Genomic DNA, 17170 nt, shown 5'->3' on the forward strand with positions numbered 1-17170 from the left:
CTAGTTCAGTCCTTCTCACCAATGGGAATGGTCTAATACAATAACAAATGGAGAGACAGCTATCTGTGATGCTAAAATATTAAGAGACCTATATACAAACTACTTTTAGCAAAAAACATCAAAACAAAAAAACATTAAAGCCGATTCGTCTATCTGTGTTAAATGACCATTAAGCACTTACAGTAAGTAGCATTTGAAACGTATTTCAGGGATTGACACAGGAAGGATGAAGACGTTGGTCTTATGTCTTCTTCTCCTATCACCTCATCTCTCTTCTTCTGTAAGTATCATTTCTTTTTTACAAAGGACATGAAAGTGTTTAATGAATATTGTACGTCTCACCTTTAGTATCAAGTGGGTAACTCACTGGGAAAAGTGTTTCGTTTTAGCAGTATACAGTTATCCATTAAACAACATTCTGCATAATATCATGCTGTTCTCAATCACAAATATTAAAATAAATTCTTTATTGTAATGTATTTTCATCAAATTGAGTATTGGCACAAGCTACTTATGAACAAAAGGGGTATGGTATTTTAATATGAATTAAGCATATCAATAATAACTTCAACTCCTGTCATTCAACATTTACATTCCAAGGTAATAAAGTCCCATAAAATACAAACAGAGAAAAGATTAAAGATTTTATCAAATGTAATACTGTATATGCCATTTAGTCTGTGCTGATTGTTATAATCCAAAAATGACCTTCAGGTGATATTCTTTATATTAGTCATATTGTGTAGCATTAATTATCATTGTCCTCTATAGTACTATGTGAATACATGTTGCATTGTATTGATTTTGGGAAACTCTTCAGTTACATTGTGGCTAGAATTTGGTGAAGGCTTCAAGGTGCTTTACTGACACAGACGGAAAAGGACTTTGGAAAAATAAGATCATCCCAATAAAACTGGAATTCATTGTCTTCAATTTATTAGCAGATTTGTCAAAAGAATGACAATTAACTGTAGTGATATCTGTCATCACAATATGTAGATAAAATATGTAAATTACACAAACCAAAAACTTTTTTGCAAACATTGCATAAGTAGTAAAAGAAATGAAGAACGACCTAGATGCTTTTCAGAATGGCCAGATATCTGCCAAGCAAACTTAATATACACAAATATTCAGGTGTTTATGTTGATTTACAACTATCTTCATCAGGTTAGGCATGGGATCAGTAAGAAAGCCTTCAGTGCTCAAACAAAATCAAAAGATTTTGGTTTGTTAAGAAACAATCCAAGGGTGAAGGCAGGTTTTAACTTGTTCATTCTGTTCTCTTCTCCTGCTTTTCTACTCAAATCGTCTTCGCATATTCTCTTCTTACTTTCTGTCTCCATACCTACACCACAAAACTGAATTAAACTACCTTTGCTCCCTGGACATTTCTGGAAAAACACAGTCTCACAAATCTAACCTCTAGCTCTTAACCGATTTGCGGTCTGGTATCTGGAGCATAAACCACTTCATTTAAGATTTCAGACATTATGGCTCCTAGGAGACCCTATTCTCTTTAAAAGATAAAGCCATTGATGAATATAAAGGTAAACATATTCTTAAGATCATCGGACCCATAACAAAATCAAAGTAATTTGAAATTATGCAATGCACCAGAAAGGCCTGGCTGGTTTTGGTCATTACTTTCAAAACTGTTCAAATAAGAATACTTACTTGTACCTGAATATGTCTTAATCCAGTTTCACACAGGCACAGGTTAGATGTTTCAGATCTCTTTAGTCTTAACAGACAGTTATGGATTTGGTTCAATTTTTTAAGATCCTGAAAAATCTTTGGACAAGCAGGACAAGCACGACAATTAAATGAAGGCTCTGAAGGTGTGAAGGTAGCTCGGCTGTGATCACACTGGGAGGTATTTGCTGGTGTCCTGTTATACAGCAACAGCACCATAACTGCCAGGTCTTCGGATGTCAGCAGATGAGCTAATCTAGTCAATACAGGCAGACCTAAAGCACTCCAGTTCAATATGGTAATATTCCACATAATATCATCTAAAAAAACTGTTGGCAACCTAAGCAGTACATTGGAGTTTAAGGGAATTGATTTTATTCCAGTTCTAATATACAGATTCAAACTCTGTGATTCAAACTGTAGTCAACAGTACCGATACGAGAGGTCAGTTTGTAAGCTTTAGGCCCTGCAGTGTTTTTAGGTTGTTCTGAAATTCACTTTTAACAGAAATCACCCATTTACAATAACTGCCTCTGTCAGTTGGTACAAGTGCACTCCATTCAGCAGATTGTATTGTCATGGCAGTATTGAAGTAAGCAAAAAAGTATAACTTTCAAAAAAACTACCTTCCGTTACCATTGAGTCTCAGTGCTCCCATTGTAGGCAATGTAAATGTACTGTATGTACCGCAGGTAAAATCATTCCACTAGCAATATTAGTGCTAGAAGATGGATGGAGGAAACAGTCCTCCTGATAGACAGTTTTCAGACAAAAGTCCAATTCTTTCAAAACCTTGACTCACAGAAGAAAACAGTCATTAGAGCTTACTTGTGCTGGCATTAGGAGAGAACTGTTGTGAAACTCATACACATCTAAACATGCTCAAGTTTATTCACAGATCATACCCCATAGCACTGTGTATCAGCCTCTGCAAAGCTAACCGTCATGCCCAAGTGGGCCCTCAGAAACAGTTTGACTCGTGTGTGTGTCATCAAGGAGCACCTCACTTCAAAACCACTCCAAAGCACTGCGTGTGAAGAACATTGGCACCAGTCAACCACAGCACCTCTAGTTTGCATAACTACAGGCTGCACCAGCAATCTGTGGCGAACACAGAACAGACAAGGGCAGAAGCAGAGGTTAATTGCATGTGCAGACATCAGGGTTGGATATCCTACAGAAAAAGAATGCGCAGCTCATTACCTTCGACTGATAAAGAGAATTATGACCATTTTTAATACTTATTTTAGTACCTATCTTTTCAGCACATCCCAAAATGATTTAGACCTACATTTTGAGTTTTGGACTAACCTGTTGTTGCTAAAAACTGCCTGTAATTGCACAAATAAAAATCAAGCATACCTCATGAGCTGTGCGCCCCAGTTACAGTGTATGTCAGATAATGGAGTATGATCTTGCAAATACTATAGTTAAATCAACCCAGTACTGAATATTACAAAAATATCAGAGGTTCTATTTGACCAGGTTGTGGTATTTTATCATGAAAGCAGTAATGTTGTTTTTAATCACCTTTCAAGAATTTAGCTTGCAGTGTTTAGTCTTGAAAAATGTCAAATTATTATTGATGTTTAAAAAACGTATTAGAATGTACTCATTGCTAAAACATTCGGTATTGTTCCAATTAGTTCTTGTGATTAAGAGTGCTAGAAGCCACAGCTGTGGGTTAGGTGGTGAAGAACTGACTCATTCAGTATAGACATATGCAAATCTAAAGCTAATATCTGGTTTTCAATTGGAGTGGTAGCATTTTCAAAAGGCACATTCCTTACAAATCTTTTAGCATTTTCTAAAATACATATTTAGATAAAAAATTATAGGGCTGTTAACATTACATTTTTAACAAGATTTTTTTTAAAGAAAAGAATAATAGTTATTTCCATTAAGCCTTGCAATACTATTTCCTCAATTTCTCCAAAAGTAACAGTCCTGATTCTGTCCAAGGATTTTTCTGTTTTTGTTCTGATATTTTTAAGAAATAAAAGTTAAACTCATAGGATTTTCCTGAATAATGGTATGAACTTTCAACAAACAGCCAAATACAGTATATTTAACTCAACATTATGCATTTCTGATTTCTTTCAGTTACTTACTTGATCCTGAAGTCTCAGATTCTATAAGAGCAGGGTACATCTGGGATAATAAATATCTGCTTTCTAATTCTTTTTTAATCATAACATTTCACTGTAAACATTATCCTACAGTAACAACTAGTTACTGTTTATCTAATGGCTCATCTATAAATTTCACGTTGTAACAAAAAAACAACATGAAAATACACATACTGTACTTCCTGCATAACACCTCGATACACTGGTAATTCTTACAGCTATTTAAATGTATAGCAGTAAAAGTAAACTCACAGTGTTGTTTTTTTCTGAAATTCAGTCTCATCCCTTTAACTATAGCATACACAGTATGCATTACTGAGTTGGTATGTCTTGAGCATTTAAGTAGCTTGTTCACTAAGTCATTCGCTTTTTTAATCATTATGCATTGCAGAAACAAGCAAACATTAAACAGCCAAATGCTTAGCAATGTAACTAAAAAAACACTTGCTGCATTAGAAATATACATACTGCATTACGGTGAAATACATTTCTAATTTCAATTGTCAATTGTTATCATGTTTTATATAATTTTTGTTTTATAAAAAAATTGTGAACAATTGTGTGCTTTGTTGTGCAATTGTGCACATGCTGTTAAATAGTGCTTGAGTCACTTTTGTTGAGGTTCATCACACATTTCATCTCAAGCTTTTATTCAAGGGGGTTTTCATAACTCATTAAATACATTTCCTTAAAAATCACAGCGCCATCTTTTAGAATTGCCTTTCGCTTCTTTTTTTCCCCTTTGTTCAGACATATTTTAACGGAATGAGTTCAGACAGCTCCAACAGTGATGAGTCCGGAGTAAGTATATTCAGCGGCTGACGCTTTATAGATTTTATTAACACGTTCAGATATTCAAAGGATGAAGATGTTAAGATAAGTTTTGCATGATTAATAATGTGATGATGAATATACTGTGTTAATTGGGTTAGGGTTAATCCTTTAGGTTTCTAAATAACAGACATTTTTTATAATAAAGAAAATTGTTATAGTAAGTTAAGATAGGCAATTGGATATACTACTTGTGGTATCTCTTTCTCAGAAGTTAACATCTGTCATATGTTGCCATTTTTTGGCAAATGTTTGATATGACAATAAAGGTCGTCCTGCTTTAAATCCCAATATGTATCATGTCTGCTGCTTTTCCTTTTATTCTTTTTAATTTTTGCTTTTAATTCATGAAATTCCTCGTGACGTTACCAGCATGTTTGCATATTTCTAATTAATTCAATATGTAGTAAGTACGGTGTCTCACAGGAAGTGAAAAAACAACTTGAAGGTTAAAATGTAAAAGCAAATTTTGGGAGCTGCAGCAATAAAATCTTTCTTTAGTTATAAGCGAAAAGTTTCTCCTTTTCTGTAAACAAGTAAACCCTCTCAATCATAAGCTTATACAACTTTCATTTTCTTTGAAATCTTTCAAGGAATGGCCTAAGTGCTGTGTGAGTATCGTGAGAAACGTTTGTTAAAAAATAACCGCATCCCATTTTTACTGAAACTGAAAACACAAGAAGCATGTACAAACATTTTACAGCCTATTAAATTAACATTTGATGTCATTTTAAAGGAATCTTCAACTAAAGAGGAAATCATTCTCGTTCCATTTTGAATGGGAAGCTTGGAATGGCATAATTTCAATAGAACAAATAAAGTCGTCTATAACGAAGATAAAACTTGCAAGTTCTGTAGATACAATTAATAAGGACGGTATTGAAACTATCAGAACTTAAAGACTCTTAATACTTTGTGACATATCCTTTCAGCAGACATCACTCACCTACAGATTACCGGCATACTACAGGTATAGACAAAGTGCACAAGTAAGTTGAACATTTTTAGTACTTCTAGTTGTGTGGAGGAGGGAAGTTTTAAATTTAATTTGCATTATTTTTCAATGCATACTGTCATACTGTTGTCCTAACGTTCAAGCTTTAAAACATTTTTAATGACCATTAAAAATAAGTGGTGTCCCTCTGAATGTTAATGAAACAACAGAACTTGCAGAAACAAGATACTGAGTGTCAATACCAACTGTGATATAAAAATATGTCTATTTGTTCATTTATTTTACAGATGAAGAACATTTACCAACCATATTTGCTCAATTATTGGTGGTTTAATATGGTGTGTAGATCTTATTTCTTTAAACTGAGGCTCCTATTTAAAAAAGAAAAATCTGTGGATTTCGGTATTGATATTTAAACTGTAAATATGATACAGTCCGACTTTATCTTTTTAATCAATAAGATTTTAAGAGGAACACATTCCCATAATAAATAAACTAGCTGATCATACATCTAGTAATCAGATGTCTAGTCACGGTATGCCTTTACACATTTTAAAGGATGTCACATTCTCAGAACTAAAAGTAATGTCCTCTTCTTATGTGGTTCCTTAATTGAAATATAATGGACTACTTTTGTTTATACATTCCATTTGGCACAGGTCCCTTGGATGAAGACATCAAAAACAATTAAAGGATCTAAGACTACAGCCAACAGAGACAATCCTGTAGCAACCATTCAGCCACTTCCAGCCAGTACACCCGTAACACCTGCTGTCCGAACTGCAGCAACTACCACCCAGAAAAGAGGTGGCAGCACTACAGATTTGAGCAGGGAACAAAGAATCTCCACTCTAGCCCCGGATTACCGGTTTGAGGAAAACAATTTTCTAGATGGAGAAATGGTCACACAAAATCCAGAAAATGACGAAGTTCGTGAATTCGAGGACGGCAATATTCTTGATGGCTATCCTGTGACCCAGAGAATGACAACAGTATGTGTGAAACCCAGAGACAGTAATGAGGAGCCAAAGGAACAGACAGTTACCTCTGTGAAATTGAACCAAGGTCCTCATTTGATACCCACAACACTGAAAAACACATTGACACCACTGATGCCAAAGGACATGAATGATTCTGTTGACCTTCAGGAAGGGCCAGTTTTAGAAAACCCCAACTCTGTTTTCACACAGACCACAGTGGAACAAAATCAACGCAGACTGTCACGGACAAGCCAGAGTGATTCAGAGGTGACAACTAAATCACACCCAAGTACTGATACAACGGTGGAGAAACAGCATGATTTTCCATCGAAAGGTCCTGAGAGACATCTGGTAACACAGATTCCAACTAAAAAGACTCTAGAAGTCAGGGGTGACAGCTATGTTGAAATGGACTCTCTCAGGAGTCCGAGTCCAGAAAATAACTTAATGGGACTGACCAAAGAAGGATATTTAGGAAATGCTAAAAAAAATAGGAAGGCCAGGGAAGTAACAACAAGGAAATCTGCCACAATATCTAAGGTTAGTGAAGAAAAAAAACAGACTTATAATAAATAATGTTATATGCCATATGCTAAAGAAATAAAAATATATCTTTTTAAAATAAAAATATATCTTTTTAAAAGGCTGTAATATGGTTTCAAATGGTACATTCTAAAAAATTAAAGGAGCTGTGAACTAAAATACAACTGAATAACTCAATCCATTTACACATATCCACAGAAAACATTAATTACAGTAATGGTAATTTAAATTTATTAATTATTAATGTATTAATCATTCAGAAGACCATTGGATGTCCCATTTTTCAGAATTTCAAATACCGTTAAATAAACATTCCAAAAACAGCTTACAGACGACCTGTAGCTTTCTATAGAGAACTGGGACATCTGTAAGAGAACAAAATCAGGTCAACATCTCACAGAGGCTGTTGTCACACAGCAAGCTGATATTAATTTAAGCCATAAATCAGGCTTCTAATGTATAAACATGCAGACATATTACAAAATGTTTGAGGGGACATCACACCAGGCAGAAATGGACTCTTTTTCCGGAGGCGATAAAAGTGTTAACATTATTGTAGACTCAGAAAACAAATACATGCTTGATCCTTTATTTTAATACGTATTTATTTAGAGGCTATTAGTTACTGATTCCAGCTGTGCAACAAAAACAAAAGGCAGAGATGAAGCACATTGGCACTACATGTAATAATCATCTCTTTTATGGTAACATGTTAGGATTTAAAAAAATTACTATGCATCAACACATGACTTAAATAACTGATTAGGTCATTCATTTTAAATTAAGTCACATTATATAGGCACGTTCTCCACCCTTGCAGCCCACCTGGTAATATGTTTAGAATTAAGAATAAGACTAAAAGAGTCAACGAATCATTGACCTTTAAAAGATGTGGATTTTGTTGTAAGAGTTTCTGTAACGTGCTTCTAAACACCAAATAGAGAAAAGGAGAAATCGACCAATAACTTCAAGTTCCACTGATATTCGTCCATAGAGAACTTGTAAAGCTCCCAAAAGCTAAACTGGAAAACAGCATTTGCGATTAAATATTTTTTTCGATTTTACAGCTCGACTCCCCTACCTGGGACGCCAGCACAGCTGAAGACGTGACAGACCCGGCAGAGTTTAAAGGACCTCGACGCAAAAAGAAAGCTTTAAAGGATGGTTCGGTGGAGACAGGCTTGTTCCTACTGAGGCATAAGAGAGGGGCGTCCAGGGCTCTAAAACCAGATTCAAGTAAAAAAGACGTGTTGAATAGAAATGGAGACATTATCGATATGCTGAAAACCGCCGAATCTATGGAGTTAGTAAAAATTAAAATGGTATGTCATGTTGATTCACACTTTGCTGCTTAGCTTCAGCTCTGAAACCTTTGAAGTTTTTTGAAACCTTGGAAATTCTGAAAAATGTCAAATTTAACAACTGTATTTCAAGATTTAATTAATGAAAATGTTAAATATGCATTTAACTTAACGCGTTAATGTGTCCACAGGTATAAAGTGATCAGTGTATCTTTTGTATCATAATAATGCTGTTTAGATTTTCTGGTGCACCGTATTGAGTTACGCTTGCTAAATTGCTTATGAAAGTAATATAAATAAGACAGACGTGGTACGTACTGTACATATAGGTTGAAACAGGTATCTCTTCCTTGACCTTGACGTTGCTTATTGTTTTAAATTCAGGACCAGGATGTGAAAATGGAAACACACCGCCCAGAATATGATATTGCTGGAGATTCCTGGGAACAGTTTTTCAATGAAAACAATGACTATCAAGTTGAGGAGTATATACGTAAGTATAACTTCAGTTTCTAATGTGATTTTCTCTTCAGTTATGTTCTCCTGCAGAAAGTCGTGTTCTTTTTGCAATCAAGTAATAAAGGGATAATAAAGTCTAGACTTTATTCACAATGTTCTCAGTTACAGTATATACTGCAGTTACATTAAACTTTCAAACCCACTAGCTGCAGGACAATACTGGTAAGGAACTGAAGTATTAAGAACTGAATGCAAAGTTTTGTCCACGTTTTTTTTTTTGTTTCGAAATGCTGTTTCATCTTCTCTGTGTGATAAAATGTCATTTGGTGATGTTCTGGCATTCAGAAATGTTCAGTTATATTACTAAAGTCTCATGTGAAGTTCATCGTTGTAGACCCTTGTGAAAGCTACCACTGTCCACGTGGAAAGATGTGTAAACTCAATAACGAAAATAAGCCTAAATGTGTTTGCCAGGATCCTTCCACTTGTCCACCAGCTGGAATATCTGATCATGTAAGTTTTCCCATTATTTGTGTTCTATACCTGCATGTTTGTCATGAGTTTAAAAAAAACATATCTACCATTTTTTGCAGCTTTATAATCTTCTACAACTCCATTTGGATCCTTATTTTGATAGTTAGTCTCTTTCCCAAGTCATAATTTGCTTCACTTATTTATTTTCATGTCCTAATCTAATCCATCTGATTTTTTTATTGATGTTGTCTTGCATCTTTTTCCAGTCATAAACATTTTGCAGTGTACTCCTGGTTTTTGTTATGTGGAGTGATTGTCACGCACTGCCTATTACTCTGTGCTGTATATAATGAAAACACCCATAAAGTTTAAATACATATACTGAACCTTAACCTACACATGACAAATAGCAGCTTTATTAAAAAAAAGCATCAGTTGTTTTTTTTTTTTACATGTTGTTTAAACTGCAGCCCTAAAACTGCATGTGCAAAGTGTAACCACAGCTTGTTAATCAGAACACATGACAAGAATCAGGACAAGCTCCTGCACCACACACACCGACACCACAATCCCCTAATCATGAGCACTATCAAGTGCTGGGAGTACTTCAAGTTGGAATTTCCCAATGAGCAACCAACTGGAGATTTCAAAGAGATACCATTAATGCTTTGATTTCCGAGAACGTGCAATGCTAGTCAAAATCTCAAGGATGGGGCATGTTTGGAACTTTCATGTGTATCGCTACAGCACAAGGCAGGTGGATAAGGATCATGCATCCTCATATTTCCTTCAGACAGCAGCTGCAGCAGTCACAGCACAGCCTAGCCACTGAAAAATAAATCTCTGAAAATGCCATTTGTCGCTTTCAGTAAGCAATGTGTTCACATTTTAACCACACCACCCCGATATACTGTACAGTATATCTCCAGGGTGCACACAGCAGTTAAGTCAACCTCACGATTTTGCCTAATTGACAAATCCAGGCACCACTTACAGCAAGGTGGTAACTCTATGCACGGGCCAGCATCTTGAAGAGGAATTGATTTGTTGGTGGTTTTGCAATGGTCTGGGGAGGCATAAAATGTAAGACGGCACTGTTGGTGATTATTGACAGTAGTCTCACAGTGATAGAATATAGCATCCCACAGAATCCTGTTTTAGTACAGTGAAGGGGTATTAGTTTACATGAAGAAAATGGTGACTGGATTGAGAATGTACTGTAGGGTTGGACTCACACTGGATATAGAAATTAAGTTGAGATTTAAGTACAGGAGTGAAAGTGTTTCCACTGGATGGAATCTTGTTTCGACTCAGGGCCTCAGTGGTGAATCTGTGACTCATCACCTGTACCCAGACAGGTGTAAACATTGACAGGACCCTCACTGAAGTTTTCTAGGAAGTTATGAATTGCTTCTTTCCATTGGTGTAGCTATTGAGGACTAATGTTTTAGGTCACTCAACGTGCAGAGTCCTTGGGCATACGTATGTGAAAATCTGTATGATCACCAAAACACATCCTTGGGAAAGGCCAGCTTCTACGTCTGCCATTACTTCATCTATCCAGATCCAGTATTGTTAAGCTATCATGCCAGGTGCCTATGTCATCTATGATGCCATCAGCAGAAGCAGGTTGCTGTGGAAACAGCTGTGTATGCAAAAAGCACATCGTTAGGTCACGTCCAGAAACAAGGTGAAGGTCTGTTTTTGAGTCCTCTGGATAATATTCTGAATTCGTAGACTTGTCAGCTTGAAATGTGACAGTTAACAACACAAAGATACTATTTTAATTTCTTCGTCTGTTGTCTGCATTGTTTCCAACAAAACTTTTCAGGTGTGTGGCACAGATAACAAGACGTATGATAGTGCTTGCCACCTCTTCACCGCAAAGTGCCTTTATGGAGGTAACCTTCACCTGGATTACAACGGCCAGTGCAAGTGTAAGTTTCACTCCTTCGTTGTGTGATTTTTTTCATTAACGTTTTTGTGATTAAATACCAACAGAACAAGTAGAAGCTGATCCGACACTGAAAAAGAATTCAAAGAGTCCTTCACCAGAAACCAAAATTATCCCGAAAACATGGTTCACACTTTCTCTCAGCAGCCTCTCTCATTTCTCCATTCCTTTGCAGGTTATTGCTTTCCAAAACTCGCCTGGATTTCTCGCCTCTGAACTTAACTTTAACAACCTTTCCACCTCCCTTCAACTTCTCCCACATTCAAGTTTTTGGTCTTCTTACATCATCCCTTTGCTCTATATTTCTACCCTTCCCTACATACCTGCAAAAGGCTTCACAGCCAAACACAGTTTTTCTTCTTACTTTTCATCATGAAACTAACCTCTTCTTGATCCTTTGCAGCCTGCAATCTGACAGAGCTACCCACTCTGACCTCTAAAATAACACAGTGCTACAAGTGACTGGAAAAGAAACCTTTGTGTACAGCGGCCCTATGGATATATTCTGACATTCCTAAAAAGTTAATAACTTTGTATAAGCACCTAAATACTTTATCAGCAATTTTATTGATATTGCCTTTCAGATTTAATGTCACCCTTGCTGTTTCTGCATCTCCTGTCTAGACAAAGTCAGGCCAGGAAGTCTCAGTTTCAGTCCTGGACATGTGCATGCATGGAAACAAGGTCTGCATGGCATCTGTGCCTCAGGGTTGGAAGGTGACTGTGGAGAATGGCGTTTTGTGTCGGATAAGTTCCCGTTCCAATTCTGCTAGGATTTGGAGCTGTCTTTGAAGAGCAAAAAGCCAGTTGTTGCCTCCACGTGTCTGGGGCGATGCCAGGGCACCTGAACGTTGAAATTGCCAGTTCTGTAGATATATCAACGCTGTGTGTTGGAGTAATGTGATGTGTAAATGTGAAGCTCGACTCTTGCTGCTGTGTGAAGGGTATATGATACAGATGCTCATGCTTTTGATCACTACAGGTGGTATTACAGGGTGTGTATCTACAGTACATTTCTGGAAGGCCTTTTGACGTTGCACTGTTAAAATGGCCTTATACATCACTAATGAGAGAGGAAAAGGCAACCTCACGGATACCAAGCTACTAATTGTGGTAGGGTTGCGATTAGTCAGACAGGGCTCTCTTGGCTCTCAATTCACAATGAAACAGCAACTCCTGTGACTTACCAGGCACTTACAGACTTGTTGTGATGTCAGTGGAAGATGCACTGGTAATCCTCCCATAATGTGCTGTTGAGCAAGTAGTGATTAGAAAGCTGAATGGCTCTGATGAGTTGGTCAAAGGATCCTGTCAGCCAACCCCTGTTCTTGTTAGCTTAATTAATTAACTTAACAGCCTTTAAAATCGCAAATGTCTGAGGATTAAGACTTAGCGCTTCATCAAGAGGCACGACATCACTGAATGTGGATTAGACTCAAACTTCTCCTTTGTGCTTTGTGCAGACATTTCGCCCTGCCTTGACAGCGAACTGACCGAGTTCTCTCATCACATTCATGGCTGGCTGAAAGACGTTATGGTCCACCTCTACGAGTATGATCTGAGGAACCCAGGATACTTGTCTAAGAAGCACCGAATCATTGTAAGTATACACAGAATGGAGGCAGGGTAGATGGTACCCCAGCTCCAGGAGTTAGAATGGCAGGGCTCTTGTGAGCTGCCTGATTGACTGGCGTTATACAGACAGCACAAGCAATCAGTCAGCCAGTCAGCAGTGCATCCTCGATTTAATTTGTCAAATACACCCAGTGTAGCTTAGTTTAGCTTAGCTTTTGGAGTCCACATGGCCCACCTAATTGTTATACCAGCCTGCGTGTCTTCGCTGACACATCATCCATTCTAACGCAGGTCAAAAAGATCTACGACTTGCATGGGGAGCTGAAAGCTGGCAGCAAGCAGTTCAGCCGGCGACGACGGAACTTCGAGATCAACTACCTTGTGAACGTGTACCCAGTGCACTGGCAGTTTGGCCAGCTGGATCAAAGACCAGCCGATGGGTAAGAGACATGAACGCAGTGGAGTCAATTCCACCTATCCGGCCGTTTTCGAACCGCCTTTCCGATTCAGGGTCGCGGGGGAGCCAGAGCATCTCCCAGCAAAAAAAGGGGTCCTGTAGGGATGCAAGCAGTCTCAGCACAGTCCAGCGACGGTTTTGGATGGGTTTAATTGTAACAAAAATGGCCACTTCCGGAGAACACTGAAGGAGACACACACGAGGTGTATTTCCCCCAGTGTCCCGAATTGCATCAGTTTTACAGAGGTTTTTATAGTCCCAGTCCAGCCATGTTATAACCACGAACGGGGTTGAAGAGTCCACATTTTACTTATGGTCCAGCGGCTATTCTTGATGATGTTGTCCCGCCTTTCAGCTATTTCTGTGCTGTCACGTACAACTTAGTCTCTAAAGCCAGGTCAGGAGACCAGGTCAGTGACTCCAGGCCAGAGCCCGATATCTACAGACCCACGCTGGAAACCCCCTAGCTGGGATGCCAGTCCATCGCAGGGCGCTAATTTGGTTCATTACAGGATTGAATTTTGCAGTTTGCCGCCCTGTTGAATTTTTCGACTCTTCCTGACCTGGCTTGTACCAGAACTGAAGGGTGTCTCTGCCGCAGGTACCTGAGTCACTCCGAGCTCGCCCCCCTGCGCGCCCCCCTGGTGCCCATGGAGCACTGCACATCCCGTTTCTTTAAACAGTGCGACTCCAACCGGGACAGAAGAATCTCCCTGAAAGAGTGGTGCTCTTGCTTTGGAATAAAAAATGGTGAGCTTGTTTGTTTTCTTGAGGAATTCAATGATTCCTTTAATATCAGTTAATGTTTTGTAAGCAGATTTTTAAGTGTTTCTATGTAGAATTTCAGGAATGTTTTTTTTTCCATTTCTGTTAAAGAATAGGAGTACAGGAAGTAGCACATACTGTATCTTTCAATGTATACAATATAAAATGGCACTATATGTCAAGCAGGTTTAATAAATGGCACGTGTTTTTAATTAGATTTTCTAATACGTTAACTCTGGGCACAGATATTGTGGACTAGCTTTTCTCTTTTTTTTAGATCAACACTTATCTGATGCCCTCCTAATTAGAAAGTGCAACTCAAGATTCATAATGCTTGATTTTTCTTAAAGTGTATTTTTGTCCCCAAAGATGTTGGAAGTGACCTGCATTTCTGATACCCCGTCCAGTTTGGTTTCCAGCAGGACTGATGTCACTTTCGCCAACTCTGCAGACATTTAAGGGAAGGTCTTGTTCATTATTATATAAAAAACAAAATGTCCCGTATCTGAACCAAATCTTTTGTGACACATAAATACACCTTCCACTCACCCCAAATAATACAATACAATTATAATTCTTTCATTTAACTCTATAATTAAGACCAGGGAAGATAAATCATTTGCAAAATCCTTAGGATACAAGAAATCCTTTGGAACGAGAAAGTGCATGTTTTTCAGCTTCTACAGAACCATCATTATTAGTCCTGTAGGCTGAATGAAGGGTGGGCTCAATTCCAGAGGAGGGTGCTTTCTGGGTTTTCTTCTCTCCTTCTTCCCATGGGTTTAGTCTGGCTGCTCTGATGTCCCCCACCTCCAAAAATATTCTGGCTGTGGTTAATTGTGGTCTCTGAATCATCCCTTAGTGTCTTTGTATGACCCCTGCAGTGGACTGCTATTCCATACAGGGTGAAGTGCTAGATAAACTCTGGTTGGCCATGAACCTTAACTTTCGTGAGGTAAGGGCCACCCAGACAAGAGGTCTGGTCATAGAAGACCTATTTCTGGTCATAGAAGAAATAAAGAGGTTGACCACCTTAAAGTTTCTCACGTTAGAATGTATCCAATTTTCTCCTCAATTAAAAATGGATATTTTTGGCAAACCTCAATTAATGTTCCACACGAGCACTTTCACAGGACAGGTTGTGCGTTATCAATTTAATCAATTGACTCTCTAGATGTAGAGGTTTTCAGTATCAGTTATTTTTTATCTTTCTGACAAATTAGAAAACTGGTGATGTGGAAAAGTGTAGCTTTTTCTTTCAGAAACTTCTTTGCCACAGACTGCAGAGAAAAAAAAACACAACCCTGTTTTGGCATATGCCTATTTGAGACAGAATTTTAAAATCGGGAAGATGGCAGAAAACCTGCCTTTCTATTTCTTACAAAAAAGCAGGGGGGAAATATCAGACACCTGTGAAAATAATCCTTTCACTTTACCAGTCCCTTGTTCCGGCAGTTGAAGACACTTTGACTCAATCCATACTATAGTAATCTTAATATAGGCCCACAGTTTAAACACAATAAATCAAATTTTAGAATTTGAAAAAAGAAAGTTATCTGTGGTAAGAAAAAATCCAGGTCAACATGCTGACAATAAGCATAGTTTATAACACATTCATGGTCAGACCCTGATTTTAATACCCTGTTAGAAGGTGGGATCCTTGTTTGGGGGAGAAATGCTGTTAATTGGAGCAAAGGTCAATTTATAGCTTGATTTCTGTGGTCAGCTCTACTGATGAAAATGGAAAGAAGGATCTACAGTATTGGAAATAATTGTGGCAACAAAGGAAAAAGTGGGTACATGAGGTACATTATGCATTACAGATCAGTATATTTTGTGCAAAACTACGTGGTTTCTAATATACGGTACTGTGTTGGTATTTTAAACATTGATTGCTGCCAGGCAGCCCATCTGAAAGAGCCACACCACCTTAGCACTATCAAAACTATAGTTAGTTCTGAGAGGAAGTCTCACACAGAATTCACAACTTCTAATGTGTTCTTTGACAATCAACAGGTACTGTACATTATACAGTACTGTACAGGGTACAATTGTATTTTTATAGATAAATCTAAAAAACTGTACTGTTCCATAACTTCTACTGTATACTGTACATGTGGTAAAAACGTCATTATTTGTTTTACCTGGTATTATAATCGTAACATTGTTTACACTTAGCCACTCTGAGATAAATATAAATCAGAATAGCTTCTTTTATTACTTTGATGCCTTATGATCACATGCTCATATCCTCTCAAATGTATTTATTCTAAATTGTGATCTGTTCTTTGTTCATGTGTTTGTATATTTTTCTACAAGTCTCAAAGAATAAATGCATGCCATTCTTGTCTGTTTTCATGCTTGTTCCATTATAGACGACTTCTAAATCAAGTACAGGAATTTGTATGTTCAGGGTGTGCTCGCGTCCCCTGACACTATTCGATCGCTGTCTCTGTGGCACCTCTCAGCTCGAATCCATATAACGCCTCTGCAAAACAGTGGTCAATTCCACTATGCCAAAAGGCCAGCCCCTGTTGTGGGAGAATTCAAGGAGGTTGAGCACACTAGGGGTTTACATCACTGCAATGGCCTCAAGGACAAAAGAATAGCCCCACTGAGCAATCAAGCTTTAAAACCAGTAGAACTGCACTGAAGATCAATGTAAATACCTGCTTTTATGAATATGTAAATAACTAAAAACACAGTAACATAAGCTGACATTGAGTCAATGTACAAGTAACCCTAAGGATTTGTGTTGGGTTGATAATCCTAGTACAGTATAACTGCAGTAAACTAATACACACCAGTTTTAAAGAAAAGCATACGGACCAGTAAGTAAACTGTATTTAAAAAAAAAAAGTTTCTCAATAAAACCCCAGGAAGTTGAGCACAGTTCATCCAGTCCATGGATATACTCTTGACATTTTTTTGAGAAAAAGAAACCATTATTGGCTGTGGTCTCGAATTGTAGTCAGAGCCTGTACTTTGGTATTGTGTATCGGAAAAGCCTTTAGGGGACAAAAATTACATGTGGTCTTCAAAGTTGCTGCTT

General features: G+C 37.7%; 1 protein-coding gene across 1 annotated transcript; it reads left to right on the forward strand.

Annotated features, from left to right (window-relative positions):
• The first annotated feature begins 226 nt into the window (after positions 1–226).
• LOC148840534 (uncharacterized) lies at positions 227–14513 on the forward strand. The gene is made up of 12 exons (XM_088927285.1): positions 227–280; positions 4575–4625; positions 5588–5644; positions 6270–7130; positions 8201–8455; positions 8819–8927; positions 9288–9406; positions 11199–11304; positions 12785–12921; positions 13188–13336; positions 13955–14103; positions 14488–14513. The coding sequence occupies exons 1-12, from the start codon at positions 227–229 to the stop codon at positions 14511–14513; spliced, it is 2073 nt and encodes a 690-aa protein (XP_088783411.1).
• Positions 14514–17170: the final 2657 nt, after the last annotated feature.

This window comes from Atractosteus spatula, chromosome 1 (genome assembly GCF_055471065.1).
Source record: "Atractosteus spatula isolate fAtrSpa1 chromosome 1, fAtrSpa1.hap1, whole genome shotgun sequence".
Taxonomy (NCBI): domain Eukaryota; kingdom Metazoa; phylum Chordata; class Actinopteri; order Semionotiformes; family Lepisosteidae; genus Atractosteus; species Atractosteus spatula.

Excerpts from the sequence above, each read along its gene's own strand:
- LOC148840534 (XM_088927285.1), top strand. The coding sequence starts at position 227 with ATGAAGACGTTGGTCTTATGTCTTCTTCTCCTATCACCTCATCTCTCT. Across the intron at positions 9,407-11,198 it reads CAGCTGGAATATCTGATCAT|GTGTGTGGCACAGATAACAA; the intron begins GTAAGTTTTCCC and ends AAAACTTTTCAG. Across the intron at positions 13,337-13,954 it reads GATCAAAGACCAGCCGATGG|GTACCTGAGTCACTCCGAGC; the intron begins GTAAGAGACATG and ends TCTCTGCCGCAG.